General features: G+C 42.2%; 1 protein-coding gene across 2 annotated transcripts; it reads right to left on the bottom strand.

The window, feature by feature from the left end:
* Nucleotides 1-1555: 1555 nt before the first annotated feature.
* zbtb10 (zinc finger and BTB domain containing 10) lies at nucleotides 1556-23363 on the bottom strand. Of its 2 annotated transcripts, XM_026155775.1 has the most exons (5): nucleotides 22555-23363; nucleotides 13791-14820; nucleotides 7021-7086; nucleotides 4387-4562; nucleotides 1556-2502 (listed from the first exon to the last, which is right to left on the bottom strand). In XM_026155775.1, the coding sequence occupies exons 1-5, from the start codon at nucleotides 23221-23223 to the stop codon at nucleotides 2221-2223; spliced, it is 2223 nt and encodes a 740-aa protein (XP_026011560.1). In that variant the 5' UTR covers nucleotides 23224-23363; the 3' UTR covers nucleotides 1556-2220. The 2 variants fall into 2 exon arrangements, with proteins under 2 accessions (XP_026011560.1, XP_026011561.1); XM_026155776.1 differs by lacking the exon at nucleotides 7021-7086.
* Nucleotides 23364-24100: the final 737 nt, after the last annotated feature.

Below are 24100 nucleotides of genomic sequence, written 5' to 3'. Positions count from 1 at the left end.
CGACTGCATACGAACAGATACTGCTGTTCCAAGGTTTTAACCCGCAAACAATCCGTGTTTCTTTAGAAAGTATGTGCTTAAAGAAATAACCAAAAAAAAGGGAGAAAGCAAAAACATCTGTGGAAAGGAGAAAAATTAAAATATGTTTCTAGGGTAAAGTGAATGATTCTGTAGCATTAAAAACATTTAAAAAAAAAAAAAAAAAAAATCTCAACAATTAACAGACACGAGCAAGGATTTTTTTTGTCTTCTACACTAAGCAAGTATTCACCTGGCTTTTCTCATACATTATATTTCATCAATAATTACAAACAACAATTTTGGTTGGACAAATAGAAATTAACAGTCTTGATTGCATTTTGGAGTCTATATATATATATATTAAATAACAAAAAAACCCTAATAATAATAATAATAAAAAAAAAAGTCGCACATTGGAAGAAAACAGTTCCATTCAGACCCGCTTTTGGGGAGAAAAAACAAAACAAAAAAAAACAAAACAAAACAAAACACAGAAACATAAAAAGAAAATTATTTAATGAACGCAAAAGTAAGTGCATGTCTATGAGGCGCCATAGAGCTTCACTTTTTGTGGAACAAAGTGTTTTCTACCTGGCAGACCTTAACAAAAAAAAGACATCAAATTAAACGATGACATTTCTCTATCATATGAAAAAAATGGAGTTCTTTTACACTTAAAAACATCACACACGATGATTTCTACACGCCTCCCTGACCCCCCCACCCTCACAACCAACGTTCAAGTGATTCAAAATATATAGATATACTGTATTTACTTTATACCTCAGTACCAAATATAAACAAACGGGTATGGATGTCCACTTAGGTCCTCAAAATGTCAATTGCAAGTACTGCCGGTAGTTCTACAAAAACGTTGTACATGTATGTGTGGATGTGTGTGCGCGTGTGTGCATTAAATAAAAATTTTTTTTTTTTAAAAATAAGCTTAAAAACAATGGCAAAGCATACCTGATAGTCGCTGTAGCACAACAGTGTTTCTATAGTTTAAGCTGATTACATATGCATAACTGAGTCAGTTTAAGCTTTATGATTATAAACATCATATATAGCCTGTAGGTCCAGTATTCTGCAACAAGCATTACAGCACCAAACGTTTCGTCATTTGGCAAAATTCAAGCTTTAAGTGAAATTCAAATGCTTTTGTATTATAATAATAATAATAATAACAATAAAGTGTTACTGTGACGCCGTGATTTGTGTAAAGCTAGCAATAACATTTCCCCTTGTACTTTCTTTTTATTTGTTTTTTTTAAATCATCTTCCCCCACCCTGCCCGCTTAACAACAAACCTAACATCGTCTTTCTCTCACTCTCATCTTTTTTTTTTTTCTCTTTTTTTGTTTAAATTCAGTAGTTTTTGTTTCCTGCTTAATCTTGGTGTGCGGTCTGTTTGGCACAATATCACAGCCCTCTTAAATTAATCATAAATATGGCTGTAATACATTAGAGTCGCAAAACAGATTTTTTGGTTCCAAGATTTTGTGCAGGGAAGGAAAAAAACAAACAAACATAAAACACAGAAAAGAATAATATTTAGCGCATATAAGAAAAAAAAAATCTACAGAGCAAGGTAAAATCTTCCTGTGGACAGTAATGCTCTTCTTCTGTGTACTTCTACAACGCACACTCAGACGCAGCAGAGAGCGACGGCTTACTACGGCTCTGCTCGCAGACAAGGAAAGAAACAATAGAACAAAACAAATTATAGAATCTGATAAGACCATAAAGACCTCTCTTCATAAATTAAATAATTAACATTTCTTTGTTTAGATGATTGGCCTAACTCAACTCAAAAACGACTTCACCCTACCAGACTCCCGCCCGCCCGTCCCGAAAACAAAAAACAAAACAGGAAATAAAATACATCACCAAAGACCTGATTCATCACGTTATTCGTCATTAAATCGTTCTCTTGTGGGCGCTGGGCCCAGAGTTGGACACATTTGAGCAATAATAAAATCTGTACATCTTGGAGTTCCCGCAAAGCTTTTCTTTAAAAAAAAAAAAAAAAAAAATCAAACTCTTTGTCATATACTCGCACAATTAAGTAACCTCAAGGTTTGATAGCACTTTGGAGTTGATTGTTTACCAGCTAGATTTCTGTATACATATATATTAAACATCAACTGTTATTCATTTTTGTTTCTCAAGCTTGTTAAAAATGTATTTATTTTTTTTTTAGTCCTCTTCCGGGGCAGCACCAGCGTTGCCCTCGCCCCAATTTGATTGGTCGTTCTCAGCAGGTTCCTCGCCCTCCACTTCTTCCCCTTCCTCCCCGTCAAAGTCTTCATCCCGAGGAAACTCGATGCCCTCCAGGCCCTCCTGAGTGGCCTGGTGCGAGTCGGCGCAGTCTGCACACACGCCGTAGCGCCGCGAGCCGTGGCGGATACCCACGCTTGCTGCGAGCATGAAGATCTTCTTGCATACCATGCACTTGTATTTTTTGTCCTTCTTGTGAACCTAGAAGGTAGACAGGGTCGATGACATGGAGTAATTCCAGTTAGTTGTTGTGTAAACGATGCGTTCACTGGTAAATCTAATGTGGACTTATGCTACTTTTCTTTAGTTTTAGTCACAATACAAGTATATTAAACACGAGCAAAGTTAATGTTCTCCTTGAGATCACCGTTGTTGCTAGGAGATAACCAAGGTTTCCCATAGGTCACAAGTGCAACATTCGCCTTCGAAGTAAAAGTTGTGGCTTACCACAAAAGTTTCAAAACTTTTACTTTGAAGGTGAATGGTCTCCGTTTCTGGTTTGAGCTGCACTTTTCATGACTCAGTGTCTTTGATGGAGACTAGGCAACTGCAGGAATCTGCCAGCTTGCTGCTAGCTGGACTAAAGCTAGCGCAAGGAGGTTTTCGGTGCAGTGGCATACATCTCAAGCAACCACTTGCCAACTGGTTGGGGAAACATTTTTCTCGGCCAGGAGGGCACTGACCCATCTTTAGGCCTTTGGGACTGGTGCCTTAGTGGCTCATTACACTTGCCACATTGGTCATGTTGTTCAGTGACGCCACTACAGCTCTGCGCTGTTTACAAAATCCTCCACATCAGTGCTTGTAGAGGAGGGGGAAAAAAAAAAGTGTCAAAACTGGAAGCAAAGACTTTACTGCAACATCTCCCTCTGTGTAACCTGCTACTCTGAGCTTCTGTACTGAGGATCATTAAAATGGTAGTAAAAACTGACACGATTGTAAACTTGTGTCTGGTCAGCACCGGCCACATCAAAAACACTGAGGTTGTGAAAATGAGGTGAGACGCGCACGCCTGGTGCCTCTAAACTGAGTTTCGGCCACTAATGTTCAATCACTTTTGCTGGACGTGACGACACAACAATGAGGATAATGGGAACTTTGAATGGAGAAAAGCTAAAACAGCTGAGGATCTGCACCCAGGCCAAGTTAAAAAGACTGATTATTTCTGAATTATGAGTCATGCAAAGCTCTTCTATTGGAAGCTATGAATAAAATATGGAGCTGAACCATCCACGTTAAGGAAAGTAATATTCTGGTAATCTCGGAGCTGATGGGAGGCTTCAGACTAATCTAGGTTAGACATTTATACGTTTCCAGTTTCTATGCTACGCTAAGCAGAGGTAAGCAGTAGCTCAAAATCTACTGTGATTAATTGGATGTTAGCAGAATCAATATTCCCATCGGACTTGAAGCAAGAAAGCAAACAGAAGTACATCCTTCAATGTCAAAGTCTTCGTCTCAGCCAGTGATTCTCAAACAGTACCCTGATGAAGGAAAAACAGACCAACACGTTTGCTGATTGTGCCATACTAGCCTTTATTTTACCAGTATTGAACTTGAATCCTTTTTTTTGTTGTTAATGATTGATAAAACCGGGGTGTGGGGTTTGGGCATTTATTTTCCAGCTACTAGGAGTGGCTCACCAGAATAACTGCTTTTACCACTAGTGGAACACAGAAACATTTCCCCTTCTTTTTTCACTACATGGAACTGGGATAATCTTTCTCAACTGACTAAGGAGTAAAGTAATTATGCTCCATCTTTAACGGGACGATGCCAGGACAATGATTAACTTGGCCTCCTTATCTTTAGATGCAGGAAATGAGGGACGATCCCACAATTCCATTTGTTTCGAATCACTTTGTTTTTGACCCTACAGTCCTCCCACCATTACAAAGTAAGATATGCAGCCAAAACGTTCTACTTCTGCACTCACTCCCTTTGAGCAAAAGCTACCAGACACAAAACACAAGGTGGAGGTGCACTGATGTGAGGGGGCGGCCAAAACGCTGTGGTGTTTGCCAGAAATTGGAGGGCGCACGTCACGTGGTAGCGCGAGAGGATCCAGTGCATATGCAAACTCACCAGGGAATGTCTCTTTACATGCTCACGGCGGGTGAACAGCTTGCCGCAGATGTCGCAGCTGAAAGAGCGCACACCTGAGTGGATGATCAGATGCCTCTTGAGTGTGCGACGGTGCTTGGCGATGTAGTTACAGTGGGGGCACTTGAGCTTATTGAGGGCTAGGTGTGAGGACTCGCCTGCGTAGAGAGAAAAACAGAAAACATGCAGATGCACAGGAAGGTCAGCAGGAGACAACATTTTGCTCAAGGAAAAGAAAGTTGCTTTAAACCAATAATGGTGAGATGGAGCAAGACAATTATCGTAAAAGCTGCATTTCCACCGAATGATGACAGAGGGGTGTGCCAGCAACCAACATCCTGTTTATCAAATCACTGAGTTAAAATGCATTACAAACCACAAACTGTAATGCAGACATAATTTAGGCAAAGCTACGCACACTGCTAAATGTGACAGATTCGCAATCCCTCTCTGTAGCTGCTGACTGGTCTGCAGGTTAACTTTACGACAGAGGTCACGCTATGGCGATGATACAAAGATCTACGTTAGGCATGAATGTAAAGCAGCACCATGGATCTATGGATCTACTGCTTGGCTCATGTAGTTCAGTCGGGGGAGTGGGTGGTGGGGTTTATACAATTACCAGAGCACTGCAATTGAAACGAGGAGGCAAGTGTTAGCGGGCTACTAAATTAATGAGTCTCTTTATTAAATAATAAACTGAATAACGGTATGGTAAGGATAGCTACACGCTAATAACGCTCGTTAGGAGCATTAAGGCAATCTGAATAATCCATAGACACTGATCTGCCTAATGATACAGAACACACGATTAGCAAGCTAAATAAATAAAGCCTGGCTATTTTATCACTCAAGGACAAAGTCTATGTATCAGCATGTTTATTTATTTCTTTATTATTTTTATTTCAGTGTGTAAATCAATAATAATGCAGATGTCCTTGCACCCTCATTTTCTTCATTAACCCTGTGGGTATGTTTACAAGCCAGCGAGGACAGCTGGGTTTGCAAATAAATAGACGATGTATTGATTTTGAAAAGGCTCCAAACGGGCTGTCTCCACTGAGAGTGGGGTAATAGGGCTGATCCTTTTGTTTGAGCCAAGGAGCGCACAACAGAGGAGTCGTCAAGGCAGGTTGCTAAGGGGAGGAGGGGACGATGGTTGATGAGAAGCAGGTCACCTGTGTATTCACTCGGCCTGCGTGTGTTAAACACAGCACAGAAGCACCTCGGGGAAGTGCAACACGCTGTGAATTTAAGCTGCACAGATTTTGTGTAAATTCACAAACTGCCCTAAAAGTGTACATTTAAATAAATGCATTTTAAATGCAGTGATTTTTTTTCTTTTAAGTGAAAGGTCACATTCAGTAAGGTTACATTAAAAAAAACCAATCCCTATCACACCTTTTCAGCTGATGCCACCTGACTAACCTGCCTCTAAATCATTAATCATCTATTTAAAAACAAACAAACAATCAAAGCAAAATCAAAACAGAAGATCCGTCTCAACTTTGGGAGCAATGGGAAAGAATCTAATTTAGAGTGTGCTGTGGATTCAAGTCAATAACACACAGCTCCTATATGGAATCTGGACTCTGATCTAAACTCAGTTTAGAGTCAGACGAAGTTGAAGGGATGAAATGACGGCTTCAAAATGGCTTGACAATCTTTTCCAGTTTAAAGGGAACATTTAGGAAAATGCAAAAAAGTAGTGTATACCCACTGACCTACCATTTCACACCCGCTGTATGAACTATATATACACACACACTACACACCCTGTCACTTATGACTGTAAGCAGTACTCTCCCCTCCTACATGTATGTGACAATGTCAAGTTATTTTGCATGTGTTAACCGTTCTGTCGACTATTCTGGTTCTCAAGAATATACTGAAATCAATTACAGCTTGTTGTACCGTTGACTGTTCAGTACTGTTGAGTCGGAGCACTGGCCATTTTCATATCCTTTATAAATAGACTGAAAGTAACACATAACCTTGTCTAAATTTGTCTTCCCATCTCACGCCTTGTTGAACACTACCTTTTTTTTTTTTAAATAATAAAAAAAAAATAGAAAAAAAATTGTGCTCTCTGTGTCATTGTTATACATATACCGTTTTTAAAAAAAAAAAAAAAAAAGCTTTGGTTATAGCTTTAATTTAGCAGCTTTATAGATATTAACCCAAAGGACCAAATTAAACACCAAACGTTGTTGCTCATTTTTACAGAGAAAGAAGCTACATGAGACAGTCTTGTTTTCCATATGTCAGTCTAATTTGCTTAAACTTGTCCCAGGCTTTCCACATACTGTGGAAACTCAAGTCCCGATTCGGTAGAGGAACTTTTACCCCTTGGAAAGTGCCTGGACATCAGCTGATTTGAAATTCCAGGAACTTTTGGTGGAAAAGCACCTCACAGAGATCACAGGTCAGCTGCACCTTCTAAAACCAGTTGAACAGGAGTTCCTAAATGAACCCGGTTGTTTGTCTTCTCACTTGTTAAAAGAAAACATGTTAAATAGACTTCCCACACTCATTTGAAATAATGGGCATTGCACAAGAGTCACTAAATTTGCCTAAGCTGGTAATTTAGCAGTAGTCTAGAGTGTGGCATCTTACCATTCTCCCAGGACTCCCCTTGTTGTAAGTCTTGCATGATGCTATACTGGATCTGATTGGCCAGCTCTGGGAAAGGGGGAAGGGACAAGAGAAGGGAAAAAGACAGATGAGAGGTGGTTGAGAGCTGGAGGGTGGGGTGGGGAGTGGGGGCGACGCACACCTCACAATGTCTTGTGTACACAACTAACCACCCCCACATGAAACAATGGAAGTTTCAGTGAACAACATAGGCAAACACAAAGACACAGGCCCCTACTGTATGTAAAGCAGTGTGTTTTCCACCAACCAGCGCAACAAGTTAAGGAGGCACCAGCAGGAAGGGGGTTAACTGGAGGATGACAGAGTCGAGCCCTCACACGGCTCATCTTACACTCAGCTTTTGTAAGCACTAGTGTGAGCACCTGTGTGTGTGTGTGTGTGTGTGTGTGTACGTGCACGTCCGGTTCGTAAAGCATCAACGCTTAGAGCCCATTAAAGACACACCCCTTTGTGTGTGTGCGTGTGTGAGTGAGTGAGTGAGTGAGTGAGTGAGTGAGTGAGTGAGTGAGAGAGTGAGAGAGAGAGAGTGTGTGTGTGTCTCCATTCTCCCTGGGTCAATATTTGGAATAGTGAGGACAGCCCCAGTGCATTAGAGTGGATTAGGGTGAGAAGGGACTGCCCCTTGCGGCTTTGCACCTCGCAGGGATTGGGGGTAGGGTGAGCAGTGGTGGGTTGTTTCTATGTGTGGGTGTGTATGGGTGTGCTACAACAGAGACCAGCGTGCATGCAAATACATTTCACCTGCTCTTTGTGCCTTTGCAGCACCCACCCTTTAAACAATCCAACAGTCTTGTTTGGCCAAAGAATTTACTGGCCATGAGTAATGGCTGTGGGCTTGGTGTAGGAAGAACAGGCAGCACCAGCAGAGTAACATAACCTTGAAACACTCTTCACTTTCAATTGCTCTTATCCTATTCAACACCAACCTTCCTTCAACATCAGCCGTCTTTACAACTGAACCACTGCCAAGAATTAATTGCTGCTTTTCTGAGCTTTCACAGCTCATAATTAAATATTTGAATAGTTTGGGACGTTACCTTTAACGCTAAAAAACTGACATATTTCACTAGTCAGCCCAATTTAAAAGGCCAGACTAATTATGAAAAACAGGGAAATAATTGACAGTTGTTTGCAACAACGAATAATCTAAAGCACAACAAGAAGAAGACTGATAAAAAGTTACAGTTTTTATTATCCCTTTCAAAAACTGTAACAAACAAAGGCCTCCATTTGTGCTAAAATGTTTCCATCCTTGGAGCGCGACTACACAGATCAAAATGAAGCAAAATGAAAGCCAAGAGCGTGACATCACTGTGGGAAACTGGGACAGCTAGTATTGCTCGATGACTATTCACTCAAAGAGAAATATGCAAGGCAGCTAGTGCGAGAGAGCTGTGTAGTTTAAGCCAGCAGAAGAGTTTTTGTGGTGTGTACTTGTACTAATGACGGAAATGGATCATTCTAGTATTTTCTATCCAAGTATATGTAGATTTAGAAGATCATGTGACACACAAATCAAGACTGAATTACAACAATTGAGCACTGTATTCAGTACATGGCTAATCAAGGCTAGACTGTGGGAAATGCCGTCACCAACCGACTGCTCTGACAAGAAACTTTTTGTCCATAAATGGCGCTGGACAATCGAGGTGAAAAATTGTAATGGTACGGATCTTTCAATCAGACAACAGTGTATCTAAACCAATGCAGAATATCTACCATTGTGGCTGCTGCCTGTGTCTAAAATAACTCACTAGAACCACAATTTGCAAAATGCTGGCTCCAGAGATCTGATGAATTTTTTTTTAGTAATACATTTATAATAAAATGAGGGGGGGGGAAAAAAACACACAAAAAAAAAAAAAAAAAAAACTTGAGGAAGCCAAATCTACTTATATAGAATGAGGACAAAGGTTAGTGATCTTCTGCAGAGTGGAGAAGTACACTCAGGGTTTTTTTTTTTTTTAGCATCGTCACCTCCCCAGAGACAGAGGAAAACTCACCAGCTTTGTACCATTTATTAACCACTTTTAAAGATTACACAGTAGTACAAGGTACCATTAAACAGTCAGAAATAACAGGGATATGGAGGTTTCTGTCAAATAATGTCTAACACACTTGTCTTTATGGCTCCCAGAGGTCAGTCTACAGTCGTTTTACCATTAGTACCTACCAGTGTTGGGTAAGTTACTTTAAATGAGTAACTTAGTTACATTACTAGTTACTTCTATCAAAAGTAACTCATTTACTTCAAGTTACTCATTACTTTCAAAGTAACTAGTTACTAGGGAAAGTAACTTTGGTTTTACTCAGAATTCTCTTGTTAATGTGTTGCTTCCGTAACTGGATACCCAGTAAGATTGCCAGTCTTCTAGCTTGCTTACTTGCCACAAGTGCACTGCGCCACCTACCAATAGAAAGGAAAAAATAATGTGCATATTTCCACGAGAGAAATCCCACGCCTGGACTGTCATTGATTGCTGCCATGATTCTAGCCTACGTCACAGCGTCATGTGTGCTTTGTACATCCAACACGAAAACTGCAGTTGTGGTGCTTTCGATTGTACTCAGAACTCGGAAATTCTGCCTTCCGAATAGGAAGATGTAGGTAACACCAGACTGCAGATGAGCTGCCTGGGACAAAAAAATAAATAAATAAATTTAAAAAAAATTAAAAAATTAAAAATAATAAAATCGGTCCAGGCGTTTTGACTAGAGACCGGCCCGCCATTATAGGAAAAATCATAAAGCCTTTGAATGAAAACAAATGCTATTGTGACAGTGATGTACACCGTTTTGATGGTATATATGCGTCAATCTATCAATCGTTTGTTGTAAGATTCAGATAATTTTTTTTTAAGAGCTAGATATTTTAAATGAGAATAAGAAAGAAAAGTATTTCTTTGTGCCCCCCTTTCCCTGTTAATGCCCTACCTGGCTCCCTGGCAAAACTTTGCTAGACCCGCCCCTGCACAGTTACCAGCTGTCGGTGTTATTTGTCTCTCAGAAACAGTTCATAACTTCCCTTCAACTCATCCATGTCACCTAAAAGGCAAACCTGTTTCTCCATCACCTGTTCAGCTCTGATGATTCAGTAAGGACATCTCCTGGTTTCATCTTCATGCTTCCCTCTCACCACATATCCAAACAGACATCATGATCAGCAGTGTTTATGGCTGTGGTTCCAGCAAACATCAGCTGATACTAGAAAGTAATATTAAATAAATTCTAACAACAGCTGATCAAGCTTAAACGTGCTGCTGTTGTTTAGCGCAACATTTCCTCTTTCTGGCACAAAGTGAGCGATAAACAAACGAGAGAGAAAAGCCGATCAGCTGATCATTGATCAGTTTCATGATTGAAGTAGCAACAGGAGAGTGAGGGAGAGAGAATGAGAGAAGAAGAGACCGCTTTGTGTCTTTTTCATTGTAGCTGAAGTACCGGACAAACTGCATTCCTTTTCACCTCAATACGAAACGCGTAATATTTTCTCTGAATATGAGACGATTCCGTTTTTTTTAAACGGGACGGTTGGCAACTCTAATAATTAACCTTATGAATAAAATAAAATTCAACATCAGAAACATCATAGCACCTACCCAGCTGTATAGAAACTCCGTCATGCTAGCTAGTACACTGTACGAAAAAGTCAGCATAACGAAAATAAACTCCACCTAAACTTGGTTTATATCTGACCCGGATAGACTGCAGGTCATAACTTCTTACCTGAAGTTCAGTTCACCTGACACCAGCGGCCGCCTCGGTCCGCCTCGCCCTTTCCCTCATCCACCTGCTGGCCTCCACCACTTGCTAATGCTACTGAATCTGTGGAAGCTCCACGATAGCCACCACACGAAGTAATGAATAACGACCCTATCTAAATCCCAGTAACGATTAACGCGTTCCTGATTTTGGCATAATAACTAGTTACTAGGGGTGGGGGAAAAAATCGATACTGTGTAGTATCGTGATATTTTGTTTGCTAATAATGTATCAATACAGGGACAGCAGAAATCGATATTTTGTTACAAAAAAAAGGTTTTTGTGCTCTGACTTCAGAGCATGTTGATCCTTTTTCTGAGCAAGAATCCTGACATTCCTTCACTGTCCAAATGTGTTTAACTTTTTTTTGGCAGCAATAAACATGACAGTTTACTTATTTTAACTTAATTAAAATAAAACATGTCTTAAATTAAGTTTAAAACTTTTTTATTTTATGTAAAATTATATTTTGTTTTAATTTACTTTCAAATTCTTCAGTTGCTGAAGGGGCTGCATAGTTTTCATAAATTGCTTAGTTCAGAATAGCTATAATTGTACCAGATGGTTGCATTCAGTTAAGTTGGACTAGACTGTAATACAAACCGTTCAGTTTTTCAACAATAAAACTGACTGAAATGAGAGAAAGACTGAGTGCGAGACTTTGATATTAAATAAAATGAATATTGATAAAGTTTACCTTTATGTACAGAATCTGAATATCGCAAAATATTTTAAAAAATTGCAATAATATCGTATCGTGGGATGTATGGTGAGTCCCACCTCTACTAGTTACCGTGCTCGTTACCACAATAATAACGTAGTTACTGTGACGCGTTACTTAATAACGTGTTAGTCCCAACACTGGTACCTACTCAGATCAGCTTGACGGGACTCGAGGCAGTACGACTCATTTTTCACCGCAATTAAGTACCACCTTGCGTGGGGTCGTTATAGCAATGCGGCTGAACATCCTGTGACGTCATTTGTATGTGACACGAACACCACAAAGGTGGACGTTGAGATGACATATTTAGACTTGTTCAAAACAGCTGATGAGATCAGGATTCTTTGCCAAAACTTTTGTAGTTTCAACCTCAGCTCTAATCTTCAGAAGAAGAAAAAACCCTCAGCAACTTAACTTAGTCTGCACTCTGTAGCACTACTCCAAAATGGGAACTAACACTAATACACACACAAAACAAAAAACCCCCGCTTAGAATACACCAGAACCAGAGAAATACCACAAACGGTACAATTTAACCTTAAATGAACGTTGTATCACATGTTTAGCGCACAAGCGGGGCTACATTTCTTATGACCTAAAAAGAGGTGAAGCGCCCTCCTCTCCAACATCAAACAGCAGCAGCATAATGTGCTGCACATTTTAGCCTTAAATTCTCTAGACACCACCACTCGCAGATATTTCACAAAAGGCCGGCCATTAGTTACAGACGTTCAAGGTTCTTGACTGTAGTAGTTAAAGGGTTTAAGCGTCTGGATGAGGAGGTGGTTATATTTTGGTGAGCCGATCATTATTTACATTGAAAACGCAGCACATACTGCTCGACTAAAAATCTGGTAGTTGAGGTAAATGTACTGTTGGACAGAAAATATAATTTAGGGGTAAACAGCTGCCTTAAAACCTTTTTCATGTGATTGATATCTTACACAAAGCCATAAACATCTCTTTATTTGGAAAAAAGCTGTATATACTGAACAGAGACATGGAGCACACATGTTAAAAACTAACAGCTTTAAGTGAACTCTCTCTAGGCCAACACCCAGCATCGCTACACGTACATTTTAAAAGAGGCCTTGGAGGCACAAAGAGCATTCAAGTGCATTTAGGGAGGTCTGCGGGAAGAAATACTTCCCCTGCTTTCTTCATTATCCCGCATCAGGGAGGGCTTCTGTCTCTCTCACACCACACGTACATAAAATGTAGTTCTCTACTTCTTCTACACACAGTCTTCACATCCTCTTCCCCCTATCCATACCACTCCACTTAATATGTGATATCATTATGGTTAGATGGAGAGCCATGCTTAATGGCAACAAGAGATGGAGAAGGCTGGATCTAAGAAGAGATTACTAAGAGTGCTACAACGTATGCGGACTGGATAGGGTGGATGAAGGAACAGACAGAGTACAAATGTAACCAGTGTTAAACAGAAGAGAAAAAGACTGAAAGGAGAGAAGATTTCAAGAAATGGAATACATGAAAGTCTCTTACAGAAACAAAAACGACCTCAGCGTTAGAAGGACAGACCTGGCAACATTAACATATCTAGATCTCTCATCTCTTAACTTTTATGAGCCCAACGGTCTGGAGTATTTGGTGAAGCCCGAGTCCAGGATTGGCTTAATTATTGACCATTCATGGCAGGTTAGATGCTTGAAAAGCACAGATTGGACTGCTTTGGGTTCAATCTGTGCTTTTATTGGGTTAGCAAGTAGGAAAAGTTTGTTACTTGATGATAAAGCCAACTGAATGTTGCTTTTGAACCACTCATGTTTCAGGGCTCTACTCAGTAATCTTCACTATATTTTTTAAAACCTTTTTGGCCGACAAATGTGCAGCTACAGACTCCTTTCAAGGTTGGAATTACTTCTAAAGCACAGTGCGTTATTCTGCATTTGGACAAAAAAAAGGGTTCGTTTACATTATTCACTTTAAATACAAGGTTTTAATGTGTCATGTGACTACCAAGAGTGCAGAGATGCTTTACAGCGGAGGACAAGAGCTCGGTCTGAGGCTCCACTGTGTGTTGTAGGAGTTTCTGACAGAAGGAGTTTGTCAGGCATGATGGGGGGAGGGGTAAAGGAAGAATATAAACACTTACACAAGAAACAAAATTTCTTATGCTAATTACTACTTAGCATTAGCTATAAAGGACAATCCACATATTCTCACATCTCATAGCAAGACTGTTGTAAAGTTGAAAAGGCGTGTTAAATGTGTGTCTTACCAGCATTTTCGGAGAGCGAGGAGAAGTCCTCTCTGGGGTAGGAGGCTGAAGGCTGGATGAGCATCCCCTCATCAAATCCCTCTTCAGGCTCTGGTGGGAAATTGTAGACAAACCGCCGTGTTGTAGCTTGTTTTTTCCTCCGTCCACTTCCAGCTGCAGCATCTGGTGCCTCTCGCTTTATTGCTGCGGGTGATGCGGCCGTGCCGCCTGTGGCTGGCTCGTTCCAGACGAAGACCCGCGTCTGGCCACTCGTCGCCCGCATTTCATTGGTCTCTGCTGAATCAGATGAGTTGTCGTGGTGGGTCCAGCTACCAGAGGCTCCGGGGGTTACCAGGGCACAGCCCTCACCCCCGACCACTGTCACCTCTATATCACTCGTCTCCTCTTTCACGCGGCCATTTTCGTCATCTTCTTCCATTGCCTCCTTCCCTTGATTGCTGCTGGCCTTGATTGATAGCTTTGACAGGATGCTTGTCGCCCAGAAGTTACTTGGCTTACGGTCTAGCCCCCTTTGCCCCTCTTTGGCCACCATCTGCCTCTTGTTGTAGTCCACCACCACGGAATCGGGAGCTTCTTGCTTGATGCTGATGTTCAGAGCATCCTTTATAAAAGCCCTACAAGAATGTACAACCTCTGTCATCTGGAGGTAACTAGCAACTGACATCACCTCAATGGCATTTTGGCTTGTGAGCAGCAGATTCCCAGAGTAGAGAAAGTCGAGGATGACCGAGAAGCCCTGCACAGCAGCAACATCTAGGTGTGTGACCGTGGTCTGGTCCTGGGTCTCGCTCTTGGTCAGACAGTAGAGGGTTTTGAAGTAGCGGCTGCCTGCGACCAGTATATTTTTGTGCGCGCGGAACACCTGGCCCGAGACGACAATGTTGACGTCACAGAGGATGCCACTTTTGCGTTGCTTGTCCAGCTCTTGTAGAAGCTGGTAACAGTAGGAGTTCTCGTTGGGCTTGTTGCGGTAGTCTTCCTCTGTGCAGTTAGTGGAGGGGCTGGTGTTGTCCGAGGGCCTCAGTGTCTCCTTTTAAGCAAGAAGGAAGAAGAAAAAAAAAAAAAAAGTATTTTAAAAAACTGTGTGTGCCCACACAAGTAATTTGCAAGCGCAAGCATAAATGCAATCGTACACAAATGTTTTCCCTTCCTGTAAGTCCTGTCTTTACAAAAAACAAATACACCCACTGGGTTCCCAACGACACTGTTGCACCTGTCCTGGGGGTGAAACTGGTTTGACAGGCTGCTGTTAACGGGGAGGTGGGAATGACGGAAGGCAAGGTCCAGTACTTTAAGGCTAGGTAACACACTAATGTCAATGTGTTTTCTAAACCAAATTCCACAGCTGCAAATGTAAACATAAAACACAACCACATATTAATAAACACGAGAAATGACTGTATTCAACCATCACAAACAAAAGTAACACATCTTATTCTATGTACCAATAGAATGCCTGCAAAAACCTGAACATGACGCCATATTTGAGCACGATGGCATGTTTGTTCAGCTAAAGCAAGCGTTACAAAAACTTAACACGTTTCTGAGGTAAGCATTAGTGACCAATCAGGCACAGATCAAGTCAAATATCTGACTGATTCAACTCCTGCCAGATGTTGTGTTCCAAGTAAGCGGAAAACTCAAGGACTGAATGAAAGTGCAAATAGAGAATACAGTTCCTTTAATGGCCACTAAAGACTGGCTCAGTGAGAGAGACACACGTTAAATGCCTGTATTAAAATGTTGACATGTATGGAATGAATTTTCTTTTTAATAACTTGAATAATTTCATATTGATAAGGCTTAAAACCATGGTTATAGTCGCCATGACTCCCAGGTGTTAACAATACACCTCCTGAAGTTCCCCTCCTTAGGGTACGTCCCCACTAGCTAGCCCTGATAGATTTGAAAACTGAAAAGGCTCCGCGTCCACACCAGCGTTTTCAGTCATTTTCACAGAGTTGTGCGTCCACATTGAAACGGCCCAAAACGCTTACGTTCCAGTCATGCGCAAAAGCCATTGAGAATTAAAGAACTTGAAGAAAAGCTATCTGGAGCAATCAAAACAACCGCTGTATAACGCACTCTGCTATCTTTGTTTATTTGGTCACGTGACTGCGTCACATGACTAAAATGCGTCATCGTTTTAGAAAGTCTGCGTTTTCGTGTGTCCACACTGCGACGGGACAGCTGCGTTTTGAAATGTATGCGTTTTTGAGAGTGTTTTCCCTTGAGGAAAGCGCCATCTTAGTGTGGACAGGAGGTCAAAGCGGAGAGAAAACTGGACATAGCCTCAGTCTTTTCTCCTTTTGGAGATTCTCAATGCAGTCATTTCAAGAATTAACATGACTTACTTAACAAGTGTGTCTCAGTTTTGGTAAGCAAGATTCTACCCTTCTGTTGTAGGAGATGTGTCTCTGCAATGAACCTACACAATCTTTGAAATCAGCTTGCTAACTGTAGCATTAGCTGATAACTTATCAGTCCACCCTTTCACCTAAACACGGTCACTCCCGGCCTCAGAAAGAAAAAAAGATGGCGATGGCTATAAAAGAAAAAAGAAAAGTAGAGCCTTCAAAATGCAGAATCTACAAACCGATGGGTGAGATCACTGCTGCTACATTAGTCTTTTAGATACAGACCGTGGTTTCAAAAAGGGAAGAAAACAAACACATAACATTAACACTACACAGAATGAAACAAATGGACTTTCAGTGACCCCTATATACACTCGCATGGATAAGAATAATTCTGGATTAAGACCTCTATCCATTTGTATGTCCTGATAACACAGTTTGAGGCACCATTAAGAAACTAGCCATAACTGTGCTAGGAGCATTTTTGAAATGTCTCAATGTCTTGAGTTTGTTTTATTTTTTTCTCCCCCTTCATTAAAACATGTTTTCTTTCCATTTATATTCTTTAGTTAGTTTCTACTACAGATTCACAGGATTCAACGTTTTGCACATATTCTGTTTCTAAACAACTAAATTCTGTCACTTGATGAACAGGAAATAGGCCATAAATAGACCAGGAGGCCTGAGAAGTATCCAAAACAAGCATGGGAGGGGTACAGGCAAAGGCATCAAACCCCACTCACCTGGAAAGAGTTGAAGGGCAAAGAGCCCGACTAACACAGAGCAGGAGAAAGAGGTGTGTATAGAGATGTGCATGCATATGCTTAATGCAAACATCACATAACACACAGTCTGGGGTGAAGTAAATGCATATATACTCACAGACAAAATACAATGCGCCCCCCTCCCCCCAAAAAAGTATGTATGTATGTATGTATGTATACACACAAAATCATAAACCCAGAACATGTATGTCAGTTTTCCCACATGATGTACACAAGCAGGGCATATATCTCTGGCTCATTTTAGAATTGCAGAGCAGATGTCCTAATCCAGAATAATTCACATTGCTCAAGCCCTGCATTTTTGCCCCCACCCATCACCATCTCGCCGGCGCGCGTGCACATCCACACACAAACCCTGCCTACACGTACAGCTGGGGTTTCAGCTCGAGTAATTCAGATTAAATCCATTTCTCTGAGGTCCCCACCCAGCCCCCACCCACCACCCCTACTCGCTCTACACTGCAGCTCTTGTCCAGGGCAGCCTGGTCACAGTATAGGGGAGCTTATCATCCTCTGCCACAGCTGGAGGGAGAGAGATGGGATGGAATAAAACGAAAGGCAGAATGAGGGAGAGATAGGAGGGGTTGACTTTGCAGACCACATAAATAAATAGAGGATGCACAGATAGAGCACATTAGGAGACAAGAAAGCTGCACTGCACCATCCTGGTGGGGAAAAAAAAAAGCAAAAACGTAGAAACAGAACTGACAGAAATATATGAAAAGAAGCTGAGAATGTGCTGATAACACACACTCCAAGAAAATGAATAAAAGGCTGAGCTTGAGAGAGCAGTGAGAGACAGGGCGGAGGAGAAAATGTCGAGCAGAGGGGGACAGAAAGCGAGCGTGATAGAGAAGGAGTTGGGTCACCCCATTTTAGCCTTCACAATAGCTCGTGTTCTCCCCTAGGCTTATTGTCCACTCACTGTGGGCCTTTGTGAAAAGGCTCGGCACTCACTCTCTTATTACACAGCAGCTCCCACTTGCAAGCATAGAAAGGAGCCATGGTGCATGTGGGTGAGGCTAAGAGGATGAGGAGAGAGGGAGAGAAATTATTCCATGATATACACATCAAAGCCTGTGGAGGGGCACAGTTATCATGTTGAGTACTATGGGTGGGGTGGGGGTTAATATAGCGTTGTGGTGACAGGCAGGAGAGCGATCGCAACAAGGGGAGTCGGATATGCTTTCAACTTAGGTTGTCAACACTCATGCTTGTTTGTTTTTGCCCAGAGTTTTCAATTTTCCACCTAACAGCATGAAATAAAATAACCTTAATGACAACTTCAGGGCTCAACAGACTCAGAAAATAAATAAATAAAAACAAATACATCTCAAATACCACAAATAAACCAACACCCACAAACTTGCAGACTGCTTATCATTTGCAGCAACTAACCATCCCGCTCCCAAACACCCTGACTCCTCTCAGCTTTTATCCGGGCTAAGTTGCTCCATACTGGCTTCATGAGCAGCATCATTCTTTCTCCAGATGTGCCATGTGTGAGATGGGAGCTTAAGAGAACCAGCAGATCAACCCTGCACAGCAGATGCTGGAGGCAAAACCAGCTTGAGCCAAAAGAGAATGTGGGGACAATATCAGCCTCCCCCAGTCATGACGTGGCTGGGTTTTTATTTGAGCCAGAGATGCCAGGGGTGGAAGAATAAAAGGCAGAAAGAGAGCACAGCATCCAAGAGGGTGCTTTGATCTAGGTCAAACATGAATGCTTCAAAATCTTACAGTGAAAAGCCAATAACTGCTGATTTACAGGTGGATTAAACAAACCAAGATGGTCATAAACCCGAGCCTTGATGCTCTGACTGCTTGTAGAAAAGAATACTTCAACAAACTCAACCACAAACCCAAACAAACCACAATGCCCCCAAGGCCAGCAGATCCATGGCAAACACTCAGACACACCTCCAACAGATCATGTCATACAACAAGGTCCCCTTGAAACATAATAACCCACTGGAGCCAGTTTTTGTTTACCTTTTATGCACACATGTTTGCCTCCGTCCCCTCACTTATACCCCACCACCCTCCATCTATCCAGTCCCATGACCAGCCCAACCCCGAGGCCATCTCCACCAGTCTTTCACTAACTCCCTCCATCTAGTGTATCCTTCACTCAGCCCCCCCTTTCCTCACCCAACCCGTCTGTCCCCAGATGCTAGAACAATACTGCAGTGTGCATTTGGCCCAAGGTGTGGGAGGGCTGCACTAAGCGAGTCCCTGCCTCCCAACAATGCTAAAGAGCCGGGGGTGTCACTGACAGACTCAACGAGAAGAATTCTCCCTCCGGCTCCTCCCCACCCATTCCCCTGACCTGCGTCCCCCAATAAACACCCCCCTCCCGCGTATCCACCCCGGTCTATCTGCTAGGCACCAGGCTGGCAATAGGCTGGACCCCTTATCCCTTGTGGGAACACTCAATCACAATGAATATGGTGTTTGTCTAGGGCTACAACAAGAATTAAAATCTGAATTTTTCAGGCCAATATTAATGTCATCATTTCTCAGAGACTTTGGGAAAAAAGCATTTCCTTCAGCTTTAATTGCAATTCAACAGAAATTAAACAAATAATGAAAAGAGAAAGAAATACGACCCGAACTAAACGTGTCCCGGCCTGCAGGAAGGGAAAGTGGGCTTTTAGGGAGCAACAAAACTAAAAGAAAGTGTGTGGGGTTGAAACACAAGAACAAGAGAGACACTGTCAAATAATCATTTTATCTCCGCTCTTTATCTTATTTCAATAATCGTTAGAAGCCAAAATTATAACTGAAATTAAAGTTTGATTAATGATGCAGCCCTATGTTTGTCTCTACTAAAATGACAGGATGAAAATTACATATAAAAAAGAAGCCTAAACATATCTTAATTTCCCTTTTGGAGAATTAAGTGTAGTGATATCATCTTACACCCTCATTTAGACCAACACAGTAGTGTTTGTTTGGCCATCAAATCAAATGGGTCAACATACATCATCTGACCTGACTACAGCCGTATCCTGAGCTGGTTCGGGCACATATCGCTGATCTCTGGTGAACAGGCGAGATGGGGATTAAATTTGTCATTTATACTCAACAACAACAAAAAAAACAAACAACGAAAACAAGGAAGTAAATGAGGGGTAAGAGAGAATGGCTGTCAAAAACTTGGTGTGACAAATGACAATTACACATCTCTCTGTGTCATCATGTTAAGAGGAATACCAGCCACATAGTCTCTGCACACAACCATGACAAGGAACTTTCTCTATCACTCTGTAACATCTAGAGTGGGTTTAACACACCCTCAGCCGCCCTCCTTTAAATACGTATTAAAAGAAGTGTATGGACTGCCCATTTTTCACCATAAAAAATAAAACTTTTCTGAGAATTTAATTTAATTAAAATGGTCGTACATATGTGACTTCATATCTAATCTCAGAAAACCTTGTCTCCTTTTGCCTCCGTTTACCCTTTTTTTCCCCCTCTAGTGAGCACGGGGAACAATCTGACCATAAGACAGCATCTAGAGAATTAAGGACAACGGCCCCCTTCTCCAAGGATACCCACATTTAACACAGCTGCCCTGGTGTGCTACAGATAATTGAATTAGGTTTAACAAATGCAGCAGAGGCCTGACTAACATCAGGAATGGGTGAATAGAACAAGACGTTGCCTCATAACACCGTAGTTCCCCTTTAATGTACTGCTTCATAATGCTGTCTCGCTTACACTGCTGCCTATTATTTCAGCAGTACTGTGTTTGCTGTTTTGTTTACTTTAAAAAGGCAGACCAAGTTGAGGAAGCATAAAAACAAAAGATAAATAGTTCAGAAAAAAAAGAAAGAAGGCTTTAAGCTTTAATTCAATCTTTATCTACTCAGCTATAACCATTTATGAGGAAATGGCCTGAAAAACCTCTCAAGACAGCGTCTGGGGTCCTTGTTGCTAGGGAAAAGCCTCACCAAGCCCCTAATCCACTCCTAGTGCTCTCCTTACCAATTAGAGATGTGTACAAGTTAGTGGATCACTTTAAGTCATTCTGATTAGTGATTGCGTGTACAAAGGAAGGAACTAAATGTAGTAGTACAATCCTCTTCACTCACAAATCACAGACAAATAGCACACCGCTCTTAATTCTCGTGACAGCCCAAGCCATTCTCTGAATATGAGGTAGGATGTGGCAATTTAAAAAGGAACTGAGCTCCCCCCCTACTGTAGGACTAATAAGAAAAATGTCCTTTGACACCGAACTGTACAGACAAATCTGCCCTCCCTGTTTTTATGAGGTCACTAAAAGAGTATTGTAGAAGTGTTGCTTAAACTGTAATAAAAAAATGACGAAGCAATAAAAACATCTCATGGACATCAATAAAGGCAGTTCACATGCAATAAGACGTGAGTGTTTTGAATTTTTTTAAAAAAAAAAAAAAGGCATTCAAGAAACTGATACCCAATTATACCTACATCGAGCTTTAGCTAACTACACACTCTTTAAGTGCCTATTAAATAAAGTGGAGTCATTTCCTGTAAGTATGACCCGTGGTTTCAGTCGTCTGCAAACAGGATAAGCCTTTAATCATAAGATATGCCCCAAAGTTATAGCCAGAGCCCAATAATCCAGAAATATGGATGACAGGCTCAGGTGATGCTGTGTCATCCTATTACTGACATCTATTTTCACTCTTTCAAACCTTTTCAAACGCTGCCTCTGGGCAAGCAAGATGTCACGCTCAGGGCAACCTGATTTACTCTCCCCTCCTTGTCCAGCACTGCAAGTGACACCATCTATGGATTTTGGGGGGTCATTCTCGCACAATGCCTCTAATTTAGCTCCCTAAAGGGAGGCGGAGGTGGAGGAGCAAGAAATGCGCCAGAGGTCACCCGGGACAGAGAGGCAGCAGAGCTGCATGAGAGGCGGGGGGTTGGGTAAGGGGTGCGGTTCCCCGAAGGCTGCCAGGGTCGAGCCCTTGCCATTGTGCGACCTCTAGCAAGCTAGCGATCAAGACTACTGCTGGTGAAAGGACTAGCTGCGATGTACAGTGAACATCTAAAAGTGCTCCACAACACCTTCACTGTCCGATATGTATCCCTTCATTTTCGGCAGTTATCGGTGATTAGCAGTTAATTGTGACATGCAATTAGTCACTTGACAACAAACAGCCTCCGGAGCGATATTAGCTAACAGGTGTCAAACTGGAGCAGGTCTTTAACTTGCCCGGTGAGTGGGCACACAACAGTAACTTGCATAGTACAATATATTTTGAAGTGCTTTTGTTTTTCCACTCTGTCACCCCTTAGCTTCGGTACAGGGGCTTTCCAATGCGGCCACTGGTCACCTACCTCCGGCTAAACAGTAAAGCCGCGGGCGGCTTGTGAAGCTAGGCTAGACATTAGCTGTGGTCGTTAGCGCACACCGATGCTAACTATTTAGCCGGGAGAAGGGATTGTGAAGCTTAGGTAAAAGCTCATTTTCCTGCCAGGCTGCGCTTTACAATTTGAAGTAACTTCTATTATGTGTGACAGAAAAGGGAAACAGGTAATGACATTAAGGTATACCGACGGTGTGACAGGTATTTCACGTTACGTAGTTAACTAAACGAAAGCGTCGTGGAGTTGGGCTAACGTTACCTGTTTGGTGGGATCGTTTCTCCCGTGCTCAGAAGACAGGTGATGTCTCAGCAGCAAGGCCCGCTTGTAGTTGCGACTGCCTTTGACGAGCTCGTCGCTGTTTTTAGTGGCAATGTTGTGACACCAGGAGCACGACATGAGTCCAGTCTCCTGGCAAAATTTGAGCCATGGAAATTCTTGCAACCACGAAGCGTGGAAAAGCGAGTGTTTCTGAAGCAGCGTCTGCGGTCTCATCTCTACCCCAGATTTCCTGGATCCCGTCTCGCCTCCCCTGGCAGTCTCCTGGCCGTCAGCGCTGTTGCTGTGACCGTTCCCCGCAACCCAGTTTTTCCCGTCCCCGGACCCGTCCTCCGCTTCCACCGAGTCGACACGATCGTCGCCCTCCGCAGCTGCCCGACTGCCCCCTTCCGGGTCCTCTTCTTCCTCCGCCTCGGGTTCCGTGCTATCGCTGACAGATCCAGCGCCCTCCACTCTCTTCTGCGATGGTCCTTTCGCCCCCAGATCCCTGTCCTCCTCTTGATCCGGCCTGTTCCCGTTAAAATGTCGATCTTGACAGGCCGGGGCCTCCCAGCTGTTACAGTTCCCCCCACCGATACCGCTGGAACCCGTTAACCCAGCTAATCCACCTCCTCGGAAAGCCAGCGACCTGCGGTTTCTCTCACCGGACATTTTTTTTCTTAATATATGTTAGAATCTTCACTTTCTCAACAGTATCCCCCCTCCTCCGATTAAAATGCTGTGTTTATAACCGATGTGTTTTCCGAAAGAGATGGACCGTCGTCGTTTCTGCGCTCCGCTCGGCCCTCCCGGTGAGAGTATGTAGGTTATGCGGAAATAAATAAAGGTTTTAAACGCATAATGAATTTCAGGGTTCTCGCTGCGTCCGCGCAGGCCCCGCAGAGGTCGAATGGCAACGACTTTCCTCCCCACAATGCACCTCGACCAGAGGGGGCGGGGGGGAGGGGACGCGTTGGTGGTAGTGGTGGTGGGGGGTGGCTTTTTAAAGGAAGATGACGGGGGGGGGGTGTAGATCAGCATGGGGTCTTTTGTGCTTTAAAAAAAAAGCACCCATTTTCCGCATGCTTTTCATCTGATATCTGTTTGTTTTATTAGACCGCAAATGTCAAATCACATTCCTCACGGCGGGGTGTCCCAACATTCACGAATGTCTGCAGTAGGAAACTTGTCGGGTGTCTTTTTTATATTATCCATTTATTTACTTTTTATTATAGTGAATATATGTATTATACATAAATAAATAAAGGTTGGCATTTGAATATAAAGAAGTGGGGCCAATAAATATACATAAAAGCATGTTAACCGAGATATTTATTCCAAACAAAATTGCTTACACTACACTAATATTAAGTCAAGATTCGACATTCAACACCACAATATTCCCTCTGAGCTTTATGTGGTGTGTGTAAGAATGTTGCCTTATATTTTGTATGTGCTCGAAGTACATTTTCATTTGTGTGTTTTTTTCCAGACCTCCTTTGTTGAGTTTGCTGATGCATGTTGAACCCTAAAACAAAGGTGTTATTCA

Source organism: Astatotilapia calliptera, chromosome 22, assembly GCF_900246225.1.
Source record: "Astatotilapia calliptera chromosome 22, fAstCal1.2, whole genome shotgun sequence".
Lineage (NCBI taxonomy): Eukaryota > Metazoa > Chordata > Actinopteri > Cichliformes > Cichlidae > Astatotilapia > Astatotilapia calliptera.
Note: the sequence above shows the minus strand (reverse complement) of the source record. Positions and strands in the feature narration are given on the sequence as shown.